This window comes from Sarcophilus harrisii, chromosome 2 (genome assembly GCF_902635505.1).
Source record: "Sarcophilus harrisii chromosome 2, mSarHar1.11, whole genome shotgun sequence".
NCBI lineage: Eukaryota > Metazoa > Chordata > Mammalia > Dasyuromorphia > Dasyuridae > Sarcophilus > Sarcophilus harrisii.
In genome coordinates this window covers 480,119,426-480,145,468 of record NC_045427.1, presented here as the reverse complement: position 1 = coordinate 480,145,468, position 26,043 = coordinate 480,119,426, and the positions used below count along the sequence as shown (strand labels likewise).

Below are 26,043 nucleotides of genomic sequence, written 5' to 3'. Positions count from 1 at the left end.
CCTGCTGCCACTGTCCCTCATCTAGCGCGCTGTGTCACGTGACCTCCCAGGACCAAGATGGCGGCTTCCTGAAAAGTGCAAACCTGCGTTTGAGGACCGGAAAACCAAATGGCTGAGGGACAGGCAGTGCTGGACCCAGGTCGCTGAAAAGGAGGTGGGAAAGCGGGAGGTGTGTCGGCTCTCTCACCCCCTTCCCGCATTCTGAGCGTTAGGGGATAGTGGACTCAAGCCCATTCGGGGCTTTGGGATCACTGACCCCTGTCTCTTGTTCCGGGGCTAACGGTGTCCCCGGGCCCTTTGACGCAACGGGTACTCCGCAAGCAGCTGCCGACCCGCTGCCTTTTTTTTTCTTTTGCTAAACTCCCCCCCTCCCCCCCCTCACGTTTGGAGAGAAAGGACTGCCCTCTCCTTTTCATCCATGATCCAAATCCCTAACCCTTCGGAAAGGAGACATAGCAGCGCTGCCCCGACGTGAGGACAGTTGAATGGCTGCAGCCATGACGAGCAGAGCCACGCTGGGGGAAGCCGCCATCGTGTTTATCGTGGTGCTGAGCATCCACGGCTCAGTATGGGACCGCTATTCCTGGTGCGCCGTAGCCCTGGCTGTTCAGGCCTTCTATGTCCAGTACAAGTGGGATAGGTTGCTCCAGCAAGGGGCTGCAGTCTTCCAGTTCAGGACCACAGCTAACAGCGGCCTCCTGCCTGCCTCCATGGTCATCCCTCTATTGGGGGTGGTGATGAAGACAAGATGTGAGGGGGCAGGAAATGTCTACTTTGAGCGGTTTGGCGTGGTGGTGGCAGCCACGGGCATGGCGCTGGCGCTGTTCCTATCTGTATTGGCACTGGGCATCACCAGGCCAGTGCCCACCAACACCTGTGTTATCTCCGGCCTGGCTGGAAGTATCATCATCTACATCATGAAGCATTCATTGAGTGTGGCAGAGGTGATTGAGGTGCTGGAGGTCCTGCTGATCTTTGTCTACCTCAACATGATCCTCCTGTACCTGCTACCCAGGTGCTTCACCCCAGGAGAAGCATTGCTCATCCTAGGGGGCATCAGCTTTGTCCTCAACCAACTCATAAAGCGATCCTTAAATGTTATCCAGGGTCGGGGAGACCCAGTAGACTTCTTTCTCCTGGTAGTGGTAGTAGGGATGGTTATCATAGGTATCTTTTTCAGCACGTTCTTTGTCTTCATGGACTCCGGAACCTGGACATCTTCTCTTTTCTTCCATTTAATGACAGGTGTATTGGGCCTTGGTGTCATCATGCCCTGGTTGTACCACCTAATCCGGGAGAACCCTTTGTTCTGGCTTTTCCAATTCCTATTCCAGTCAGAAACTCGTATCTACCTCCTGATCTACTGGTCCCTGCTAGCTGCTTCAGCATGCCTAGTTGTGATGTACCAAAATGCTAAGAGATTGTCTTCTGAGTCAAAGAAACATCAGGCCTCCACAATTACCCGAAAGTATTTCCACTTCATCATAGTGGCTACTTATATACCAGGACTCATATTTGACCGACTCTTATTATATATCGCAGCTGTGATCTGCTTGGCTGTCTTTATCTTCCTGGAGTATATTCGCTTCTTTCGAATTAAGCCACTGGGCCAAACCCTGAGGAATTTGCTCTCCCTTTTTCTTGATGAAAGGGACAGTGGCCCTCTCATCCTGACTCACATTTACTTGCTGCTGGGCATGTCTCTCCCTGTCTGGCTATTCCCAAGACCTTGTGCCTCAAAGGCTAGCCTGGGAGGGGTTGGGGCTCTGGTCCCTTATGCAGGAGTGTTGGCTGTGGGAGTAGGGGACACTATTGCTGCCATTTTTGGCAGTACTGTGGGAGAGATCCATTGGCCTGGAACTGTAAAGACTTTTGAGGGGACAATGACTTCCATATTTGCTCAAATCATTTCTGTGGCTTTAATCTTAATCTTTGACACTAGGGTGGACCTGAATGCCAGCTATGCTTGGATTTTGGGGTCTATCAGCATAGTCTCCCTCCTGGAAGCCTACACTACCCAAATAGATAATCTTCTTTTACCCCTCTACCTCCAGATTCTGCTGATGGCTTAGCCTTCATGCCGAGATCATGATGGGAGGAAGTGAGTTCAAAGTAAACATTGTCAGCAATTAGCTACTTGGGTATGATGGATCAGGTGGCAAAAAGCTGATTCACTTTTGCAGTGAATTGAGATTTAAAACCAAAGCTGCTCTTGCATTTTAGCTATTGATTTCAAAATAAAGTAACATTTCAGATGAAGGAATTAGAAGGACTTATTAATAAAGTTTCCCAGTGGAAGTGCATTCTTTTTAAAAAAATTTTTAACATTTAATTTTTATTTTATTTTTTTCTCAATTACATGGAAGCACATTCTTCACAATGATATTTTTGTAAAAAATCAAAACTCCATCTTTGAAAAATAGCTTCTCATCTTAATTTATGCCTAATAGTTTAGAAGGAATTGTAAAAACTGAATTTTGTTTACTGGACTTGATTTTTGTGGGAGAAAAAAGTGGAGGGAGAAGATTTCCATAACCTTTATGAAACTATTTTAACTGGGTAAAAGGGCAGAGAAGTGCAAAAGAATGAATGAAGAAATACTTGAGTTAATGCCATTTATTTTTCCTAACTGGGCCATAGTGTGCAGAACTGAATTGGCATAGCTGGTTACTTGGAAAGTAGGAACACCTCCTTGGGTGGAAGTAGGTAGCAGAGGAACTAGGAGAAGATACTAGAATAGATATTGAAAGTCATTTTTAAAAAATGTGAGAAACTCAGGAATACTTTAGAGCAGAGTTTCTAATCACAGGGCCGTGTGCAACTCACAGTTCTCATAAGGACAGCCTGAACCAAATTAAAATGTAATTTGAAACTATTTAACAAAGTAAATATAAAATGTTATATAAATGATGTTAAAGTCAAGATGCAACCCATGTGTACAGTAGTGGTCTCTTACTGTTTGGGCATGACACCACTGTCCTGTAAGCATCATCATCCTGACTTAAATGGGAATTGTGAACCAATAAAATAAGATCTCTCCAGAATCCACTATAACCTCTTAGCAACTCAAAAGATAGAGAGAGCTTTTTCAAGATTATAGAATTGAAGAAAAAGTCTTTTAATAGTGAACATTTTGCAGACCCCAAAAATTTGCCACAAATCATTAGTTAATAAATACTGTTTAAATATAGGATCCTAAGTGACTTTTACTCTTCACTTACCACCTGTCTACCCCTTGTAGGTCTTCTCCCCTTCATAGCTGACTACCAGGGAAACCAGTAGGAGGGAATAGAGCATATATATGAGTAGGTAACTTTGAAGCCTCCAGCTTTCCTCCAGCAGGATACAGCATCTTTGCCTTTATCTTAACTCAAGCAGCTTCCTATTCTTGACAATAGGAAGAGTCCTACTACCACAGTAGGAACCAAGTTTTTTAGGACAATAATTATGGGATAGTTGGAAGTTCTCCCCACCCTACCCCCACTCTCTAAGAATTGTTACTTCAAAGTCTTATCTTTTCCTGCCCTTGAAATCTATCTTCTATTGTGACTATGTTGTAAGTCTTGGTCTGAATAAAGATTTTTTCCTGCCAGCTGGTCAGAAAAATGGCTGTATTTTGCTTGGTCTAAAGGGAGTAGCTATTAGATCAGATAGAAAGAGATCTTCAAATACATGTAGCCAGGAAGCTAAGCTGAGCTAAGGATCCAATTCTTAATGCTTGTTGAATTCTATACTGTCATTTTGATTAGGAGCTTACCATATGTGACCAGAAATCATCTAACTTCTCAACACCAAGTCATAAATTTCTAATCATAAATGTGGATATTCCCTTGTAATTTTATATCTGGAAAAATTGAAGCTCAGAGAAAAGGGGTGATAGGTTTCCTGACATTGCACAATGAATTAGTGGCTGAACAGGACTCAATCTAGTGTTCTCTTAATGATATAATTCCCTTAAATCACTCACTAGCACAAGCTAGGTAGGACTGGTATGATAGATTTTTGCTCTCTTTTACACAAAATTGTTTTGTGTATTTGGTAAAAGTACACCAGAAAATATCTTATGCATTTGGTAGTTTTTTATTCAATGACTGTCACTTTAGATGACCTTCATTCATGTCCTCTTCCCTCTATGCTCCTTCCCCCCTTCCCTATAGTTTCCCCCCCAACTCCACACACCAGGTTATTTTCTTCTTTACCAGGGGAGTCTGAGGGTAATTCAGGGGTTGATCCCAAGAAGAGAACCAGAGGTGGTAGGTATTCAGTTGTCCAGGACAAAAATAAGGGCCATGTTTCCCAGTGGGCAGAGGGAGCATCAGGCCTAGGTTATAAAATCCAAGTGATGGTGTAACACAGTTCACTCCTACCTCTAGGGTAACAGGGAGTGATTTGATGTATCCATACATTAGGCCCAAGTCTTCACCTGGAAGGAGAGGGAAATCCATCTTGCTGATTGGCATTAAGTGTACAGTAGTGGGAAGGGCAGCTCTGGTGTTGGTTGAAGCCTGAATAGAAGGGAAGAGAGAAGTGCTAAAATCTTCAGCTTTTTTATAGCTTTAAGGATCTCTGAAACATTTGGGGAAAACAAGAAGGAAAAGATGCATGTAGATAGTTCTTGGGAAAAGAGCCAGGCTGCCTGACATTCCAGGGGCACCTCAGCTTACCAATTATCCTGGCTCCAGTGAGTATCCTTGGATTCCATGATGTGGAAGGTGTATGCATGGCGAGAATGGGTGGAGAGGTTCAGCTCACTCTTATGAACGACTTCTCCATGTATCAAGATAAGACCCCCTGGCAGAAGGGATAAAAGGGTCATATTTCTTTATCTGATAGTGTCCCATTCTAGTGCTTGCGTCTCCCTATCTGGATGTACCCCTAGTCTATCACCTGAGCATCTCCCCAAAGCAATAACAAATGACAGGCACAGCTTAAGTCTCGACTGTTCTGGCAACTATACCCATTAAGCAGGAAAAGCCAATGTTGCTCTCAAAGAAGATAACCATGGTCTCCCCAAAATTACCCCAAAGATACAACCTTGGAGCTGTTGGACCCAATTGCTTAACATAATCACCTAAAATCCAACTTCCTTCCTAGCATGTGATACCTTTAGACCCTTTACCTTTCCGAATGGGAGTAGGGATGAAACGGCTATCCTTGTAATTTGGTTCAGAGCCTATGAAGTTGGTGCTACCCACAGAGTCTGTCTGCACCCGTACCATCCTTCGGAAAATGCCACCTGCATTGTTCACAAGAACAGCCAGATGAAGAACCTCAGATGCCTCTAAATGGATTTCCCTCTGGGCAGACCCAGAAGGGAGGAAGGAAGATGTTTCAGAGACGCTTTGCTTACCTGTGTGGGAGCCAGGGATGAACCAGAGGCAGCCATTCTCCAGGGTGGCATCCTCCAGGGCAATCCAAACACCCAGCACTCGGCCCAGTGGCTTAGTGTGGAGAAAGGTGGCATCCTGGTGCGGGGTAACTATAAGCCCACCAACCTATAGTTTGGCAACCTATACCCTGGCCCCCTCCTTCACCCAGTTTTGATCCCAAAGCTGAATTCTCCCTTTCCATTTAGCTAATATCCATTTCCTTCCCCCTTTTCTTTACCAGGCTAAAGCTTCTCCTCATTCCATGGTTATGACTGGTTCAAAACTAGTTCCATACCCCCCTACCCACAAAGAGCCAGGGAGCTAATTTCCCAATCCCTAAGAATGCTATCACTGTTTATGTGATTTATGCACTGTATACATCATGATAAGTAACACAGGAATCTATGCACGGCTCACCTTCCCCGCCAAAGTGTGGTTGCTGAAAGAGAAAAGAGAACTGATGAAATAGAAGATCGAAGGGGGTAGGGTGGAGTTGGGAGAGAGATTGAGATATAAGGAAATTTTGAATTTTCCAAGATCATCTCATTCTTGTTTATTTTATTTTTTTGCTAAGGCAGTTGGAGTTAAATGACTTGCCCAGGATCACACAGCTATTAATCACATAGTATTAAATATCTGAGGCTAGATCTGAACTCAGGTCCTTCAGACTTCAGGGATGGTGCTTTATCCACTATGCCATTCATCTCACTGCCCCATCTCATTCTTGGTAGAATTTTCTCAGTTTAAAATCTTAGGGAAGAAAATTTCTCCCACTAGTTGGGAATACCATCCTCCTTTTAAAATCTTCTTAAATTGGACCAAGTGGTGGTATTGTTTACAATCCCTTATGAAAAAAAGTTTTCAATATCTGTTATATTTTGTTCTTCACAACCTTTTGCATTTTCACTTGGGCAAAATGGATCCCAGAAAGATTTCCCCAAAGCCCCTAAGTGAATTGTGCTCAAGTAGAAAGCTTACCTTAAAGATGTACATGCTTTGAACTACCACGGGTATTTCAAGCCCCAGACTCTTGACCAACTCCTAAGAAACAGTATAATCCACTGATTCAGATTCAAGAGTCCATTATTACAAAATATCACTAATCCCATATATGGGAGATTTTCAGAGTTATCCCTATCCCTGCCTCATTGCTTAGCCACTCTCCTAGCCTGGGTTTAAAACTGCTCCTTCTCCCTTTGGCAGAGAAAAAAGGGAAGAGTAGGAAGATGAAGAGGAGCATCTATTTTCTTATTAGCATGGAAATAACAGAATACCATTTAAAGTACAAAGATGCTGGGACATGGGGAATCCTTTCCATTCTTCTGCTAGCTTTGGTTTAGGAGGTGAAAGGAGTGGGGTAGTGTTAAGGGTTCCAACTATATATGCCCCAGGCTACCTGACTTTGGGTTGGGGGTGAAGAGGCCATGAAGACAAACTGAAGCCCAGGTTTTTGTCAGACTTCTGGGGAAGGGCTCTAAGACAGTGGAGAATTCTAAAAGAACTTTTTCTCACTCACCTGCACCTGAAGTGAGTGGGTAACACTCTTGAAAACAGGATCATGAGCATGCAGAGCTGTAGGAGCAGGAGATGGGAGACTGACTCATTTGGATGGAATCTGAGCTGCTCTCCTAATCCACTGCTGCCTAACCCTCCCCACCAAGGAAAGAAAGCTAGAGGCAGCCAAGTCAAATAGCCAAGCCAAAGTATAGAAGCCAATACCACAGTGTCCCAGAGGTATAGGATGGGGAGGACAAAACCTTCACTGCCCAGAGGGTTGTGATGGAAGAAGGAAAGCAGGAACCTACAGCCAGCCTTCCCCAACCCACAAAATACACTTGCTCCCAGCACTATGGGGAGAGGGCCGCAGTTTCTTCATTGTTGGAATTGTCACAGGAGTAGATGAAAATGAACACCGGTTACTATGTATACCTACTATTCAAAAAATAACTAGAAAACTATTAAAAGGAGGAAGCAGAGAAATGAACACCCCTTACCTCCCCCCACCTCTCAGGAAAGACCACGCTCCCGTGGTGTAAAGGGGATGATAAGGGCCAGGGAAGAACAATGTGTACAAGGACGTACAGACCCATCAGGGCATTCTGCCCTCCCCTATGATTATCTAAAACCATCCTTACCATGACCAATCTTATTGATAGAGTTCTCTGGTGGGACTAGAAAATTGCCTATGAAATAAAAGAGATGATGAGAACTAGAGGAAAAATTGGAAGTCCATTTTACTGTAGCTAGAAAAGATTAAAAAAAAATTCAATTGTCTTACTCCCTCAGCCTGTCAAGCTTAGTTAATATTTACATAACCCAGTCCCTGTCCCTGTCCACTTCTTACCTTCCTTGTCAAACACTCCTTTTTCAAAGAAGAACCTAATCTTGTCTCCACTGGTCAAAAAATAGTCCGTATTGCCCTGTGAGAGGTATGGGGAAGTGAGGAAAATTATTCAGACATACATCAAATTATTGGCAGAGCCAAGATTGTTCTTGAGTTCTACTGGTGGGGTCAGGACTTGTGAAGGCTAAAAGTCAGGTGCCCCAAAGTCAGTGATACTTCTTTGATCCTTCATTCCAAGCAGATACCGTGGAGTGAGACACTTACTTAGCTAAGGGCATCAGTTGAGCCCTAGTTTAGATCCTTATCCTAGCTTCTTCAAGAAGATGGTAATATATTTTAGTCACTGCTTCCCTGGGCTATATTATAAGTAGGAAGGGGCTCAATATGGTATCTTCTCCACTATTAGATTAAACTCAGGTATCATGATTCCAAGTGAGGACTCAAAGCTTACAGGAATTCTGAGAACCAGAATCTTGAGAAGGGACAGTAAGAGAGAGCTTCTGCTATTCTTTCTAATAAATAAACAGGAACAGACCCTGCGTGACTTCAGGCTAAAGCATTGGGAGGGGTGAAAGAGAGTAGCTCTGGGACTAGGATCTTCTAACAGTGTTTGAAGATTTTTTTAATCCCTAAAACTGGAAGTATTTTCAATCATCTTTGTCCCAGGGAAAAGGAATTTAATTGGTCTCCATCCAGGAAAGGGAAAGAGAAGGAATGAGGGTAAGAACTAAGCCCACAAAATGCTCACAAGCTCATGACTAAAATTCTGTTATCTGTATCTCCTAGACCAGCATTTATTTATTATCAGTTATCAGAGGGTTTAAAGGTCAAAGGTATAATCATTAATCTCCTAGATTAGGCATTTTAAACCTGGAAATCTGTGGATTTGAATGAGAAAAAATTACAACTTTATTTCAATATTATTGGTTTCCTCTGCAATTCTAATGCATTTTATTTTATGATTATTCTGGGAAAGGGGGGGGGGTCATAGGTTTCACCCAATTGCTGATGGGATCCAGGACACAAAGAAGAATCTAGAATTTCTAGAATCCTAATCTAGAACCTCTCTATCTTTTACATACTACACACAGAGAAGTGAAGAGACTTGCTTAGGGTCATCCAAATAGTGAATAACTGAGCCAGAATTTTCCCCCCTGAGGCAATTGGGGTTAAGTGACTTGCCTAGGGTCACACAGCTAGGTAATGTTAAGTGTCTGAGATCAGATTTGAACTCAGGTTCTCCTGACTTCAGGGCTAGTGCTCTAACCACTGCACCGCGAGCCAAAATTTAAAGTCTAGTGATCCTATACTAATTCTAGGTATTGTGCTTTCCTCCCTACAAAATGTTGCCTCTCTCATTCAACCTAATTAAATAGAAGGCTAATAAGTGGCTGAGTGTCTAGCATATTGGATGTAAAGTTGGGAAAATGTCAGTTCAAATCCTGCTTCAGACACTTAAGGAGGTGGTGATGTCCTTTCCTTCCCCTTCCTCCTATTCCTCCCTGCCACATACTCTCTATTTTGGGCAAGTCAATTAAGCTTTGTCCAGATTTCCTCATCTCTATGTAAGAGATTATCTGTCTCCCAGAGTTGTTATGAAGATCAAATATGATAATATTTTTAAGTGTTTTGCTAACCTTAGATACTTCAATAGAAAAAATAGCTATGTGTTTGTTCTTGTATTATTTATTAAACTCCTATTTTCTGTGAGACAGTAGGGATAGGACCAAAAAACAAACAAGACAGTCCCTGTCCTTAAAAGTATACATACATATATACATATATATATGATAAATAGTTATAAATTATTCAGTAACAAATATAATTTGAGGATAGATAGAACACTAAAACTGGAAAGATGAAAACAGCTTTCATGGAGGAAGTAGCATCTGAGCCATCCCTGGAATACAAGTATGGGAGATAGGAGCTAAGATTAAATCTGAGGTAAAACCAGTCAATGCGGCCCACCAGCAATAAACAACATTAGAATGAATGTAAAAATCAGATAGTAAGGCAGTTATCATGGCAAGGCATGACTAGCAACAGCATCAGAGGGCAAGGTGTTCTGGAGCGGAAGGCAGTTGAACTGATTAAATAAAGGAAGGAAGGAAAAGGAACAAACATTTATTAACTTATTATGTACCTGGAACTGTACTAAGTACTTCATATATATTATCTCTTTTAATCTTCACAACAATCCTGTGGGGTAGGTACTAATTTTACTCCTATTTTATAGCTGAAAGAATTAAGATATAAAAAAGTTAGTGACTTGCTCAGAGTCACAAAACTAACAAGAGTCTAAAGCTGCATTTGAACTCAGGTCTTCCTTACTCCTAGGGGCAGCCAGGTGGTATAGTAGAAAGAGCAGTAAGCCTGAAATCAAAAATACTTCAGTTCAAATCTGTCTGCTTACACTTACTAGCTTATGACTGAGACAAGTCACTTAACCCTATTTACTTCAGTTTTCTCCTCTATAAAATGAGCTAAAGAAGGAAATGGCAAATCACACCAATATCTTTATGAAGAAAACCTCAAATAAGATCATGACAAATTAGACATAACTGAAAAGATGAAACAACAACCCTCTATCCATTCTGCCATTTAGCTGTCTCTAAAGGAGCCTGGTAATGAAGGGAAGAAAGTGAGATCAAAGCAAAATGTACAAAGAAAGTGCAAAAGGATTGGGGGAATAGAGGTCCTCCTGAGTATAAAAAATAGGTTTAGGAAGCATGAAGCAGAGATAAATTTGAAAAAGTAAGAGGTTGTGATATGACAGAAAATCAAGTGAAAGTTTCTGCAGCCACAGAGACAACATTCTCCTAATGGCATACAAATGATTATAGACAGAATATTCATATCACCATAGTGGGAATAAAAAGGGTTGTGAACAATTAAGAGAATTAGGGCTGAGTGAAATGAGCAGGGCCAGGAGATCATTATATACTTCAATAACAATACTATATGATGATCAATTCTGATGGACGTGGCCATCCTCAGCAATGAGATGAACCAAATCAGTTCCAATGGAGCAGTAATGAACTGAACCAGCTACACCCAGCGAAAGAACTCTGGGAAATGACTAAGAACCATTGCATTGAATTCCCAATCCCTATATTTTTGCCCACCTGCATTTTTTATTTCTTTCACAGGCTAATTGTACAATATTTCAGAGTCTGATTCTTTTTGTACAGCAAAATAACGGTTTGGTCATGTATACTTATTTTGTATTTAGTTTATACTTTAATATATTTAACAATTGTCAATGCTGTAAAATTACCCATGCATATAATTTGTAAATAAAAAGCTATTAAAAATAAAAAATTTAAAAAAAAAGAGAATTAGGAAAGGTCTTGTGCAGGAGACTGCACAAGAGTTGTTTGTTGAAGGGTCAGAGATTGCAAGAGGAAGATGTGGAAAGAAGGTTATTACATGAGAAGTACAGCTTGTGTAAAGCCATGGAGGTGGGAGATAAGATATGTATGGGAAACTGCAATTAGGCCAGTTTGGAATATAGAATGCATGGCAGGGAATGATATAAAACAAATCTAAAAAGGGAGGCCAGAGCCAGATCATGAAAGCCTTAACTTTCCATGCCAAACAAATAAATTTGTATTTTATCCTAGGAGCAGTAGGAAAACACTAAAGATTTCTGAGCAGAAGACAAACATGATCAAACCCATGTTTTAGGAACATAATTTGTCCTCTGTGTAGAAGATGAATTAGAGAAGAGAGAGTTTGATCAGGGAAACTAAACCAACACAATATGCCAGATGGGAGAATGAGGAGATAGTTTGTAGTTCTTAGAGATGAAAGAGTAATGAGTAATCAAGAATATGGCCATTCTTTTGTGTGCATGAAGTGAGTGAAGGTGTGTCATGAGAGTTTGGAAAGTTGATGAACTGGGAAACCAGTTACATACATCAGTATGCAAATTAAAGTCTTTGTGTTTGAGAGGATAGTTTGGGTTCAGAAAATGTCAAAATAGTATTAGGAGATACATAACAATTTCCCACACTTGTAATTGCTCAATAAATCAAATCAGGTGCTCTGCTGCTGCTTATGGCCATGTTAACCTGGTTCTGTGCCCTACTGAACAACCAGAATGAAGAAAGAAAGAAAAAAAAAGGTAAACAGTTTACACTTTATAGCAACTTCTTGTTAACCTTTCCTTGAGCATGCTTGTGACCCCCAGGTCAAAGAACCTCTCCCTCTTATTCCATAAACTCCTCTAATCTCAGATTAGATTCCCAAATAAAGGTGTTGGGAAAAAATACTGGAAAAATACAAGGAAACTCGAATTATGTTCCAGTTGCAGAAATTTATTAGCTGTGTAATCTTGAGTAAGTTATACTGTCTCTGTTTGCCCGAGTTTTCTGATCTGTAAAGAAAAAATAATAATGGTACCCACTTCCCAAGGTTATTGTGAGAGCAAAATAATATCATTATTGTAAAGTGTTTAACACAGTGACTAACATGCTAAGCACTATGTTTTTATTATTTCTTTAATTGAATGTAATTGTTCTATACCTGATAACCTGAAAACCTGGTTTTAATATTCCAAAGGTAATAAGATCAATTATTTTTATGTGATAATTTGGAAACGAAATTGAGGTTTTGTTTCAGATTTTTTTAAAAAAATATACGATATTGTTCATGTTATCATTGTATTTCTAAATTCTCTTATATCGTGAAATTTTAGAGACAGAAATGCTGTTAGACAAAACAACTTTTTTAATCTGGATGCCGTTATGCCTGAAATAGGCTTTTAAAAGGATGTGATACATGCATTTTTGATTTCCTTCACAAGCTAATTGTACAATATTTCAGAGTCTGATTCTTTTTGTACAGCAAAATAACGTTTTGGTCATGTATACTTATTGTGTATCTAATTTATATTTTAATGTATTTAACATCTACTGGTCATCCTGCCATCTAGGGGAGGGGTGGGGGGGTAAAAGGTGAAAAATTGGAACAAGAGGTTTGGCAATTGTTAATGCTGTAAAGTTACCCATGCATATATCCTGTAAATAAAAGGCTATTAAATAAAAATAAAAAAATAAAAAAAGGATGTGATAAAAATAGATATTTGAAAACTGTTAAATATTTAATGAAGTATATTTTGTTATAAAGCAGATAATAGATAATGTTGGATAATAGTAATGTTTATAATTGCCTATAATAGTGAATTTTCACTTGAAAATTCTTAGTTATAATGAAAGTATATAGAGTGGCTAAAAGATGTAGTTCCAACATATTAATTAAAGTAAATACTAGGTATTTACTGTATATCTGAAGTCCCAGAATATGAGTAGTTTGAATTTATAAATAAAGGATAAGTGAAATGTAAACTGTTAGGGAAACATCAGGAAAGATATTCAAGTCCTAAGCTGTGGTTAGTGAAATTTTGCTTTTTAAGGTAAAAATTCCTGGAACTGTGATTTACTACTTTTGTTTTGAATTTTGATTACAGAGACAATTGTCTGAATTGTCATGAAGCCAACAGTAGAAAATGGCATGTCTTGCAGTCTGGGAACTGGCAAAAATGGATGTCTATGACTAGTTTGGGAGATATCTTTGGTATGGCCTAAGGTAGTATTCTCATGATTCTATTTCCCCATTGTTCAATTTCCTTGCTGAAAAGAAAATTTCCCCTCTTTAATCCTGAGTCTTGCTTTCGATACCTTGTGACTGTAGCCTGTCATATATGATTCATGCCTGGAATCAAACAGAGGTAAGGAAGTTTTCTCCCCTCTTATATGGGCCATGTCCCTCTTTTTCTTTGTACAACAAATATCTATAACCAGAAATTTTATGAGTACAATACTAAATCTGTTTAATAATGATTAATACTAATACATCTCTGAGTTACTATAATAGGCTATAAGTATGACCATCTTCCAATTTTAAATTGTATTTTCAAATTACAATAGAGGAATGATATCCTTCTAAGAAGGAAATTATTAGACAAAAAATTAGTAAAAGAAATTATTAGACAAAAAAAGATGTAATATAAAAAGTTTTCTAAATAAATGGAATAGCAAATTTTTAGAAGTGACAGGATTAGGCTGTTTTCTCAAAGAATTATATATCCATGTACATGATTGGATTCCACATTTACCTATCATGGAAATAAAGGCTTTGAGTATGTATTAGTAATAAGTTCTCAAAATTGGATTAAGAATTTTATGCATAAATTTCCATTTTTAAAGTATCTGATAATTTTAAAGGACAGAAGAGTTGATTTTATAGTTGGACCCTCAAAATTTTTTTAAAGACTCTTATTTCCGGTGCAGGATTTAGAATGGTACATAAACTGAAATTCTCTGAAGTTTCAAGAATGGAAAACCAGAAGGCAATTAGATGGCACAGTGGATAGAGCACGGGCCTTGGAGTCAGGAGGATCTGAGTTCAAGTTCAGCCTCAGACACTTAACATTTCCTAGCTGAGTGATCTTGGGCAAGTCACTTAATCCCAATTACCTCACCACCCCTTCCCCTTAAAAAAGATTGAAGAATTAAATTTAAGACATACTAAATTATATTAAGTCAGAATTATCTAGGAATTTCCAGATTTGGAACCAGAGAAATAGAACCCTTTTTGTAATGGTCCTGAGAATATTGTCCAAGAAAAGATATCCAACAACCAGATATAACTACATGAAACTTCTGAACATTCATTCATTCAAAATGTGCTGGTGAAATGGACACTGAGAAGACATTACTAGGATACAAGGAGACTTGCTGCTAGTTAATATTAGTTTTAACTATTGTATTGTTTTGGTCTTTTGTTTCAAGATGTTTATATTTAATTTTTTTGTTACTTTGTGACATGTAAATCCCCCTTCTCAAAACTAGTACATTGTGACCCCTTTAAGTAGTTTGATCTGGACCTTTACACTAATATAACCTGACTTAATTGAAATTATGATTATGAATTTTTGAAAAACTTTATTGCATTGTTTAAACCCAGCTCTGTGTAACTGGAAAACTGGACCATCTCTTTGTGCTGTTTAGAGACCTTTAACTAAAGATCTATGTTATGCTGAGCAGAAACTCATATCCAAATATTGATGCAATGAGTCTTCTCTAAGGGATCCTAGCAAGCCATTCTGAATACTACCACAGCTGCCAAACTTGTGGGTGTGTACTCCCGAATCATCTGGAGAAAGCCCCTGTCCCTGAGTAGATGGCAGAACTCTTTAGGGATGGCAGAAACCTCAAAGCCATCTAAGTATAGACCCAGAAGCAATTGACATCCAGATGAGCTAGCTGTTTCAAGATTCTGGATGAGGACTGAGTATACTGTCCTAGTTTTGTTTTGTTTTGTTTTGTTTTCTTCCTTTCTTCTCCTTTGTTATATGCTCAACCATCAAGACCATGCTTTACCCTCTTTGTAGTGGCTAGAAACTGGAAACTGAGTGGATGCCCATCAGTTGGAGAATGGCTAAATAAATTGTGGTATATGAATATTATGGAATATTTTGTTCTTGAAATGAAACAGGATGATTTCAAAAGGCCTGGAGGCATGAACTGATGCTGAGTGTAAGCAGGACCAGGAGATCATTTATACTTCAACAACAATACTATATGATGACCGTTCGTGGACCGGCATCCTCAACAAGAAATCAACCAAATCATTTCCAATGGGCATAAGAACTGAAATCGCCTAGAAAAGAACTCTGGGAGATGATTAAAAACCATTACATTAATTTCCAATCCCCATATTTTTAGCCCCTGCATTTTGATTTCCTTCACAAGCTAATTGTCAATATTTCAAGTCTGATTCTTTTTGTACACAAAATAACGTTTTGTCATTATACTTATTGTTTCAATTTTTTTTAATGTATTTAACATCTACTGGTATCCTTCATCTGGGGAGGGTTGGGGGTAAGAGGGTAAAAATTGGAACAAGAGGTTTGGAATTTTAACTGTAAAGTTAGCTATATCCTTTAAAAAAAAAGGTATTAAATTAAAAAAAAAAAAAAAAAGAAAGAAAGAAATGACCAACAGGATGATTTCAGAAAGGCCTGGAGGGCCACAGAACATGCTGGGTAAATGAGCAGGACCAGGAATCATTATAACTTCAACAACAATCTATATGATGACCAGTTCATGGACCTGGCCATCCCAACAATGAACAAAAATCATTTCCAATGGGCGTAATGAACGACCACTGCCTGAAAAGAACGGAATTTAAAAACCAACATTAATTTCCAATCCCATATTTTTACCCATTTTGATTTCCTTCACAAGCTAATTTACAATTTTCAAGTCAATTCTTTTTGTACAAAATAACTTTGTCATTATACTTTTGTGTATCTAATTTATATTTTAATGTTTTTTTTTTATTTATTTTATTTGGGATATATACATGGGTAACTTTACAGCATTAACAATTGCCAAACCTCTTGTTAATTTTCCCTCTTCCCCCCACCCCCTCCCTAAATGTCAGGATGACCAGTAGATGTTAAAAATATATTAAATATAATTAGATACACAATAAGTATACATGACCAAAAATTATTTTGTAAAAAATCAACTCTATTATTTTAAACAATTAGCTTTGAAAAATCAAAAAATCAGTTTAAATATAGGATTAGAATTAATGTTGGTTTTATCATCTCAGAGTTTTTTTCTTTATAGCTAGTTCAGTTCTTCTCTCCATTAAAATAATTTGGTTATCTTTTAGAGGATGGCCTGATCCATCAGAACGTCATCATCTATATTGTGAAAAATTTAAGATTCTTCCTTTCCTCACATCAGTTCGTTCTATTTTTAATGTGTTTAACATCACTGGTCATCCTTCATCTGGGGGAGGTGGGGGGTAAGAGGAAAAAATTGGAACAAAGGTTTTGGCAATTTTAATGCTGTAAATTACCCATCCTATAACCTGTAAATAAAAGCTATTAAATTTTTAAATTTTTTTTGTACAAATACATGAAAAAAGACCATGCTTTAAAATTGTTTACTTTTCCCCTCTATTCTTTTTTGTTGTGGAAATAATGGCTAGATAAGACCTATACAATTTAACATCTTATCTTAGCCCAACTGGCTTCACATGGCATCTTGGCTGATATCTGCCTCTATTTTATTGGCAAGAAGAATAAGTATTCTTTTATGCCCCCTCCATTTGTCCAAAAGGGGGAAATGTCAACCCCTTTTTCCAGATCCTGGCTCCAACAAACTGCCTTGAACCAAATAACAACGATTATAATCCTAAATGACCAAATGGTGCCCTGTCCATCTTAAACTTGGTTCTGTGCTACATTGAACAACCACAAAGCTCAATGACCTTAACAGCTTGGAGACTGTTTAATGAAGACTCAAGAATACTGGTGTTGGAATCTAGGCATTTGTAATTTTCATGCTTAAAAACCCTACTTCTGCCTTTTTAGGAGGGAGTTCTCACTCACAAGCTGTTCCCCTCACTTTGAAATTACTGTTTGACTCCCACTGTCCTGAATCCTGACTGCTCTGTTCAATTCTAGCTATTCAAAGGTTAGAGTTTGGTTCATTCCAAATGACAAGAGAAACCTATGAGCTAGATCCAGAACTCCTTTAGAATACAGAGTGAATGAGAGGGATGTTGAGAGACTGTCCTAAGAATCTGGATAGAGTGATATGAAGTGAAGGCCAAAAGAAAAGAAAATGTTGAATCATCAACATCTCTTTCTCCTTCCAAAGGGAGTGAAGAACAGACTTTGTCCTCTTTCAGGTCTAGTTTATACAGCAAAGCAGAGCAGAAGGTAAACTATTAGAGACAGTCACTAAGGATAGTATGTCTTCTGGAGGTTTATTTGAGTATAAAAAGATGGAAAAATAGGAAGTGATCTAAGATGAAGGAAACAGCAGGGGCTGTCAAGGGATACAGTGAAAAGGGAGGCCAGAGCAGAACAACATAGAAGTGAGGGGCTCTGAACTTCAGGGATTAGAGGGAAGAGGAGATAGGAATTTCCAACTGTTACTCAACACCTCCATTTATATGTCCTGCCCATTTTAAACTTAATATGTGCTGAAATTAATTCATCATTATCATCTTCTCTAAACATGTTTTTTTTCTTCCTATCTTCCCAATCTCTTCATGATATCACATCTTCCCAAGCCAAAACTATCTCAGGAAAAGGAGGAGGAGGAGGAGAAGGAGGAGGAAGAGGAGGAACAGAAGAAAGAAAACACAACATAATCCATGTTCTTTCCTAATCATTATTTCCATTCCTCTAAAAGTCCAGGATATGACATATACAAGCGTATCACAATATAAAAGATAAAAGAAAAGTGCATTGATGTTTGGTGAGGTTTACCATCACTGCCCTATCAGCTCTCCTTAACATTCAATATCACCAATTTTTTTTTTTTGGGGGGGAGGCTGGGGCCATTGGGGTTAAGTGACTTGCCCAGGGTCACACAGCCAGGAAGTGTTAAGTATCTGAGGTCAGATTAAAACTCAGGTCCTCCTGATTTCAGGGCTGGTGATCTATCTATCTAATCTATAAGGGACTGCGCCCCTTACCTGTCTCCTGCTAATCACTTTTTTTCTCCTTAATAGGCTTCTCTCCTGGTTTCTATGACCCAGTTCTCTTTTGGTTCTCCTCCTACCTATATGAGTAATTCCTCTTACTTTTCTTTGTTGGATCTTAATCAGGTCACGGCCACTAAACAATGGGTGCCCTTCGAGGCTTTGTACTGGGCTCTCTTCAATCTCTACCTTTATACCATTTTGCCAGCAAAAAATTCCACCTTCTGAAGGAAATCCCCCTTAATGCTAATGTCTTTTCTCTATTGGTTATTTCTAATACAGTTTATATGTCTTCTTTGTTAGTTGTTAGTTGTATATTGTATATCCTATTAGACTAAGTGATTATACTTGAGATTAATCCTTGAGAGATTAGATCAGTCTATTTATTCGTATTTTTACTTAGTATACTGCCTGATACATAGCAGGTACTTAATAAATGCTTTTTGATTGAGTGGGATAAGTGCTGTTGTAGAAAAGTATAAGATAGGATTTAGGCAATCTACACACACACACACACACACAAACAAACAGATAATTTTTTTTTGGACAGGACCTATGATTTCATTCTTGCAGGGAAGTCCTCAGTGAGGCAACTCCCTTCACTATTGAAGAACAATTCCTGCTCAGCCACTTCCAGGTTTAGAACTTGCTAGGTGTACAGATAGATTAATAAGTCACTTGCTCAAGATACCTGTACATATTTGTCAGAGGCTCCAAGGCCAAGTGATTGACTATATTAGACTATAACTAAATGACTATATCTAAAAATTTAATGGTAAAAAAAAAAAAAAACTCTCATTTGACTATGGGAGAAGCTGAGATCTGTGTATATTTAATACCAGAAGAGGGCAGTGTGGTATAGTGGTGAGAGCCAGGAAGCCAGGATACTACCTGGACTCGTAGCTGTTCCTCTTCTTGAGTAGAGAATTCAGTGCGACAGTGAGATGGGACTTCCATTTTTGCTATGATCTTCTGGATTTGCTCCCTCATGATATCACACTCTTTTGGGGAAAATACTCCTTCCAGGACCAGAAATCCATCCTCCTGAAACTATGAAAGAAGTGGAGTCTCTTTCAGAGCAAGGCTTTTATCTCTCCCTTCACCCAAATCTTACATTTGAAGAACAAGGTTTAGAAGAGGGAGGCCTCTGAAGTAATGTCTGAGAATGTTTCTGCACGTGGCCCTCCAGTCCTCTTCCCTCCTCACATAAACATTTTTATTAGATTTTTATTAAATTAGTTATAATTTAATTAGATTAGTTTGACAATTTGGCCTGAAGGGATAAAATAAAGGATTATGGATTTCCATTGTCTTAAGAACAAATTCAAATTCCTTAGCCTAGCTTTTAAATTCCTCCATGTTGTAGTCCCAACTGATCTTCCCAGGCTCATATAATCCATAGAATCAGAAATTTTCATCTAAGACTTTAGAGGTCACCTTCTTTCATTTTGCAAATGAGGAAACACATCTAAAGAGTGTTTTGCTTAAAATCAAAAGGTAATAAGTGGTAGATACAGAATTTGAACATAGGTCTTAGTTCTGTCCCAGTCCCAGCCCCTCTTCTATGGCTCTCTTTACAGTTCTCCTTAATTTGATTTATGCTTTCCTTTCTCTCCCCACAATCCCAGCAGCTGAAATGCTCTTGTTTCTTTTCTCTACTTTAGTTAAGTCCTTTCTATCCTTCAAATCTCAGTTCACCTTCTAACTGACCTCCTTCAAATAGCTTTACTTCACCAACCCAACCATCAGTGGTCTGTCTTTTGCCTCAGTATTTAGGACAAACTATCTGAGATTCATTACATTATTGTATTTATATTTATCAAATTTCATTACATTCATATTATTTATGTATATAATATTAAATGGCCCAATAACTAACATTTCTATCACAATAAGATTTACAAAATCAGCTTTCTTCATGACAACTCTGTGGAAAAATGAGCTATGAGCTATGAGCATTCTCATCTCCTTTTATTGGTAAGGAAACTGAGGCACATAGAGGTAAATGACCAATTGTCCAACATGCTGATCTCAAGTCTTCTGACTCTAAGCTCAAGTGCCAAGTGTTCTTTCCCCTGTGCTACATGGTATATACTATTGGTATATCGAGGCACTGTGAATGGGGCACTGCTCCTGGAGTCAGGAAGATGAGTTCAAATTTGACCTCAAGACCTTTAATAGTTGTGTGGCCTTGGGCAAATCATTTAAACACTATCTGCCTTACATCTCACCTGTAAAAAGATAATAACAGCACCTACCTCACAGAGTTGTGAAGATCAAATGAGATCAAATTTGTAAAGTGCTTAGCACTGTATCTGGCATATAGTAGGTGTTTAATGAACACTTGTCTCCTTCCCTAACTGGACTTAGAGTCCTTAAGGGAAAAAAAAATATATTTTTTAATATTTTTCATTTTTGTATTCCTAGCACCCTGGAAAAGACATAGGAACAGCATTTTAAGATGCAAGTGAAGCAAGTTGTGGTCCCTTTAAAAAACTACATTTGTAGTTTCCTTTCTGATTCCCAACCCCTCCTAGCTGATGCATTATTAATTCAGGAAACCAGGACCTTTAATTCACAAATCCTGATCAAAAGCATCCCTTTGAATTCCAATAGGAGATCCAGGCTTGTCTCAGTCCCCACCAGATCTGAACCAACTTGGGACTCCACCCACAGGATCTCCTTTAGCTAAATCTCTCATTATAAAAAGAGCCAAACTAAAATCCTCTCTTTGCAAAGGTTCTAAACATGCCAGCCCTCCGCTTGGCATGCCAAGGGTCTCTGCCCACTGAAATACTGTTTCCAGTGCCATCTTCTCTTTACTCTCATCTATTTCCTTAACTAGACTTTAACCTTACTTCCAATCCTCACAATAAACCTCTTTTCTCAAACTAGGTTTTCAGGTCTGTAAATTCCTTAACAGGGGATTCTTGCGCTGCCAAAAAGGAGTTCCCCAAAGTTCCCTACCCTTGTGCCGAATTCTGAAGGGTTGCAGGGGAGCTCCATTTGACTTCCTGAACCCTGAACCTGCCACTAGACTTCATTTAACTCCCTGACCACCAGAAACCCTAATTTCATTTGGGTACCCCAAATCTAAACCTCTAATCTGATCCTCAAAGTGAGGATCTGTGAGGGAAGTAAAATAAGTATTATTGGCTATAACTTACAGATGAAGAAACAGACAAATGTTGTAAATAGTTTGTCTTTGGTCACACAACTCACAAACTCAAGCAACATGTGAATTCAGGACTTCATATTCTACCATTCTGCCTCCATAATGGCTGCTTAATGAATGTTTATTGAACACGGTGCTATTTTGAGTCGTTATTCTGTCTTGTCCTGTTGGTGAAGGTGATTGGTCATTTCCTTCTGTACTCGTTTCAGGGAACTGAAGCAAACAGGATTTTTAAAGGGACTTGCTCAGGGTCACACAGCTAGTAAGGAGTGGAACCCAGATTTGAAGTCAGGAAAATGAGTCTTTCTGACTCAAGGCACTGCACTCTGTCCCCTAGAGAATGGGATAGAATCCTAATATGTAGGAAAGACGCTGAATTTGGAATAAAGGGAACTAAATTCAAAGTTATCTGAATAATATTATCTGAAAAATAAGAGTCTATATGAGCTTAAAAGTCCTGCCCCCCTATTCTGTGACAAGAGGACCCCTTCGAGGTACAGCTGGTCCCATCCCTGGCTCTTTCCTTTCTCCCCATCTCCACTAATGCTTCTTATACTAAGACCCTGAATTCCAAGTCCACTTACATCCGGGTGGCAACAACTTTATGCTCCCCACAAGTCAAGTTTTGTTTTCTTCCTTTTTTTTTTCCCCTTTCCCTCTTGACCCTTCCTATCAAAGCACAGGAGAATCTGGGGCGACAGTCCCGTCTTCTCCCTCTTCGGCACCCCATCCTCTATCCCAATCTTCGGGAAACCCTGTCCAAGGTCCCTGCCAAACTCTGAGAGGTATAGGGGGCGGCGATTTTAGGGCGCAAACCGAGTTCCGCTGGCGGTGGGAGGGTGGGGAAGGAAAACGTTAGGGACTAAGGCTGAAGTCCCTAGGGAAATTTACGCTAAACAAGGGTACCACTTCCTCTTACCCCCCTCTCCCTTTAATCGAGCGATCACTGTTGCCCCCACCTTCCGTAGCTGCGTTGGACTCAGCCCCGCCATGGGATCCAAAGGGACTGGCTGGTGGGACTTCTTTTGCCCTTGTTTTTTTTTGTTGTTGTTGTTCGTTATTTTTTCTGGGAACAGAACTGGCAGCTGAGTCCTGGCTCCTGGGCCGTAGCTTCCAGACGGGGTTGGGGATGGAGCAGGAGCGGCGATGAGAAGGTGGGCAGGACAGCGGTTTACTTTACCTCTCCTGCCAGTCAGTCCTCCTGGTCCTGTCCTGAGCTGTCGGAGCTTCAGGCTTTTGTACTATTTAACTCCGGACTCCCCCTTGGGTTCACCCCACCCCACCCCACTGTCCCCAAACTGACTTCAATCTGCAGCGTTCAGGAGAGGAGAGAAGAGGAGTGGCCCCTGGTCAACCAATCAGAGTCCTTGCCCACACAGCTAATTCGAATGGCCCTGGGAAAGCTCTAGAATTAGCTGCAGCCCTTTAAACTACTCAAGGCTCTATGTACTCACGCATTTGTCCAAATAAAACATTTACTAAGGTCTTGCTTTGAGCTAACTCCAAACTAGGCACCCAAGATACAGCGAACCTGGAGGCACAAGATAAGGCTGTATAAAAATCAGGTCCCAGATCTCGGAAAATGTAACTCTACTGGGAAGCAAGTGAGAGGAAGAAGGGGGCTTTGGGTTGAAGTTCTTAACTTGTAAAGCAGGAATCTGATCATGTTACTCTCCTGCTCAAGAGCCTCTCTAAGATCAAATGTAACCTCTTGAACTTGACAAGTCAATTCTTTCACAATCAGGGTACAATGTACCTTTCCAGGACTATTTCACATGGCTCCCCATCGAGCCTTTTATGTCCCTAATAAATGGGCCTATTTGCATTTCCCCAACTCTGCATTAGATTTCTGGACTCTTCCTCTAAACAGGCTGTCTTCCTTGACTAGAAGGTCCTCTGTCTTTGTCTTCCCCTATCTAAAGATGAGGTCATCTATCTGGAGCTTAAGTCATGGGAAAGCCTTTCTTGATCCTTTCTCCTGCTCCCAATTGTTAGTGTTCTATCTCTTAAAAATGATTGAATATACAAGAACTTCTTAATCTTTTTTTAGGTCATGGATCCAGGGCTGAGCTGCAACCAGTTCTTATCAGGTCAGTAGAAACAACTGTTAAATTTTCAGTCTGAGTGCTGTTAAATACTACAAGTCAGGGTTTGATTTATTGCTTTATTGATTGTGTAGACCTAAAAAAGTGATGGAAAAAATGTGAACAGTGCAGGTTAAACTTTAAAAGTGTATTTTGTCTACATTTCCCCCTAAGAGAGCTAGTGGTTAAACATTAGGTAACTTACACACTATTATATAGACAGTCTGGTCACCTTTGGTAGTCTGGTGAAGTCTTTGAATTCTTTCAAAGATGATATTTATTTATTTATTTATTTTATTTAATAGCCTTTTATTTACAGGTTATATGTATGGGTAACTTTACAGCATTTTTTTTTATTTTTTATTTAATAGCCTTTTATTTACAGGATATATACATGAGTAACTTTACAGCATTAACAATTGCCAAACCTCTTGTTCCAATTTTTCACCTCTTACCCCCCCACCCCTCCCCTAGATGGCAGGATGACCAGTAGATGTTAAATATATTAAAATATAACTTAGATACACAATAAGTATACATGACCAAAACATTATTTTGCTGTACAAAAAGAATCAGGCTCTGAATTATTGTACAATTAGCTTGTGAAGGAAATCAAAAATGCAGGTGGGCATAAATATAGGGATTGGGAATTCAATGTAATGGTTTTTAGTCATCTCCCAGAGTTATTTTTCTGGGCATAGCTAGTTCAGTTCATTACTGCTCCATTAGAAATGATTTGGTTGATCTCGTTGCTGAGGATGGCCAGGTCCATCAGAACTGGTCATCATATAGTATTGTTGTTGAAGTTTATAATGATCTCCTGGTCCTGCTCGTTTCATTCAGCATCAGTTCGTGTAAGTCTCTCCAACTTTACAGCATTAACAATTGCCAAACCTCTTGTTCCAATTTTTCACCTCTTACCCCCCACCCCTCCCCCAGATGGCAGGATGACCAGTAGATGTTAAATATATTAAAATATAACTTAGATACACAATAAGTACATGACCAAAACATTATTTTGCTGTACAAAAAGAATCAGGCTCTGAATTATTGTACAATTAGCTTGTGAAGGAAATCAAAAATGCAGGTGGGCATAAATATAGGGATTGGGAATTCAATGTAATGGTTTTTAGTCATCTCCCAGAGTTATTTTTCTGGGCATAGCTAGTTCAGTTCATTACTGCTCCATTAGAAATGATTTGGTTGATCTCGTTGCTGAGGATGGCCTGATCCATCAGAACTGGTCATCATATAGTATTGTTGTTGAAGTTTATAATGATCTCCTGGTCCTGCTCGTTTCATTCAGCATCAGTTCGTGTAAGTCTCTCCAGGCCTCAAAGATGATATTTAAAAATAAACCAACAAGCATTTATTATGTTCTAGTCCTGAGGGTGAAGGGAAGGAATAAGTATTCATATAGCACCTACTATTCTTTTTTTTAAATTTATTTTTTATTATAACTTTTTATTGACAGAACCCATGCCTGGGTAATTTTTTTTTTTACATTATCCCTTGAACTCACTTCTGTTCGGACTTTTCCCCTACCTCCCTTCACCCCCTCCCCCAGATGGCAAGCAGTCCTATACAAGTTAAATATGTCACAGTGTATCCTAGATACAATATATGTGTGCAGAACCGAACAGTTCTTTTGTTGCACAGGGAGAATTGGATTCAGAAGGTAAAAATAACCTGGGAAGAAAAACAAAAATGCAAGCAGTTTACATTTATTTCCCAGTGTTCTTTCTTTGGGTGTAGCTGCTTCTATCCATCCTTAATCAATTGAAACTGAGTTAGATCTCTTTGTCAAAGAAATCCACTTCCATCAGAACACATCCTCATACAGTATCGTTGTTGAGGTATATAATGATCTCCTGGTTCTGCTCATTTCACTTAGCATCAATTCATGTAAGTCTCGCCAATCCTCTCTGTATTCATCATTTCTTACAAAACACTAATATTCCATAACCTTCATATACCACAGTTTACTCAACCATTCTCCAATTGATGGGCATCCACTCAGTTTCCAGTTTCTGGACACAAACATTTTGGTACATACAGATCCCTTTCCCTTCTTTAGTATCTCTTTGGAATATAAGCCCAGTAGAAAAACTGCTGGATCAAAGAGTATGCACAGTTTGATAACTTTTTGAGCATAGTTCCAAATTGCTCTCCAGAATGGCTGGATGTATTCACAATTCCACCAATAATGTGTCGGTGTCCCTGTTTTCCCACATCCCCTCCAACATTCTGCATTATCTTTCCCTGTCATTCTGACCAATCTGGCAGGTGTGGAGTGGTATCTCAGAGTTGTCTTAATTTGCATTTCTCTGATTAATAATGACTTGGAGCATATTTTCATATAGCTAGAAATAGTTTCAGTTTCTTCATCTGAGAATTGTCGGTTCATATCCTTTGACCATTTATCAATTGGAGAATGGCTTGATTTCTTATAAATTAGAGTCAATTCTCTATATATTTTGAAAATGAGGCCTTTATCAGAACCTTTGACTATAAAAATGTTTTCCCAGTTTATTGTTTCTATTCTAATTTTGTCTG

General features: G+C 39.1%; 2 protein-coding genes across 3 annotated transcripts; one reads left to right on the top strand and one right to left on the bottom strand.

The window, feature by feature from the left end:
• The first annotated feature begins 33 nt into the window (after positions 1 to 33).
• Positions 34 to 3,606, top strand: DOLK (dolichol kinase). Its single transcript, XM_003757389.4, has one exon. The coding sequence runs from the start codon at positions 486 to 488 to the stop codon at positions 2,070 to 2,072; it is 1,587 nt and encodes a 528-aa protein (XP_003757437.2). The 5' UTR covers positions 34 to 485; the 3' UTR covers positions 2,073 to 3,606.
• Positions 3,607 to 4,036: 430 nt separating this feature from the next.
• PHYHD1 (phytanoyl-CoA dioxygenase domain containing 1) lies at positions 4,037 to 22,704 on the bottom strand. Of its 2 annotated transcripts, XM_003757330.4 has the most exons (11): positions 22,363 to 22,703; positions 19,120 to 19,278; positions 7,714 to 7,789; positions 7,505 to 7,552; positions 6,886 to 6,941; positions 6,348 to 6,410; positions 5,787 to 5,808; positions 5,351 to 5,479; positions 5,120 to 5,236; positions 4,665 to 4,791; positions 4,037 to 4,505 (listed from the first exon to the last, which is right to left on the bottom strand). In XM_003757330.4, exons 1-11 carry the CDS (start codon positions 22,393 to 22,395, stop codon positions 4,460 to 4,462), a joined length of 876 nt encoding a protein of 291 aa, XP_003757378.1. In that variant the 5' UTR covers positions 22,396 to 22,703; the 3' UTR covers positions 4,037 to 4,459. The 2 variants fall into 2 exon arrangements, with proteins under 2 accessions (XP_003757378.1, XP_023350056.1); XM_023494288.2 differs by lacking the exon at positions 19,120 to 19,278 and having other exon boundaries at positions 22,363 to 22,704.
• Between the last annotated feature and the right edge of the window lie 3,339 nt (positions 22,705 to 26,043).

What these genes read in the sequence shown, in the direction of transcription:
- DOLK (XM_003757389.4), top strand. Translation starts at nt 486, where the DNA reads ATGGCTGCAGCCATGACGAGCAGAGCCACGCTGGGGGAAGCCGCCATC.
- PHYHD1 (XM_003757330.4), bottom strand. Translation starts at nt 22,395, where the DNA reads ATGGCGGGGCTGAGTCCAACGCAGCTACGGAAG. An exon ending in TATCAATAAGATTGGTCATG is followed by an intron (nt 6,942 to 7,504) that starts GTAAGGATGGTT and finishes CTGCTCCTACAG; the next exon opens with CTCTGCATGCTCATGATCCT. An exon ending in CCCTACTCCCATTCGGAAAG is followed by an intron (nt 4,792 to 5,119) that starts GTAAAGGGTCTA and finishes CCCTTCTGCCAG; the next exon opens with GGGGTCTTATCTTGATACAT.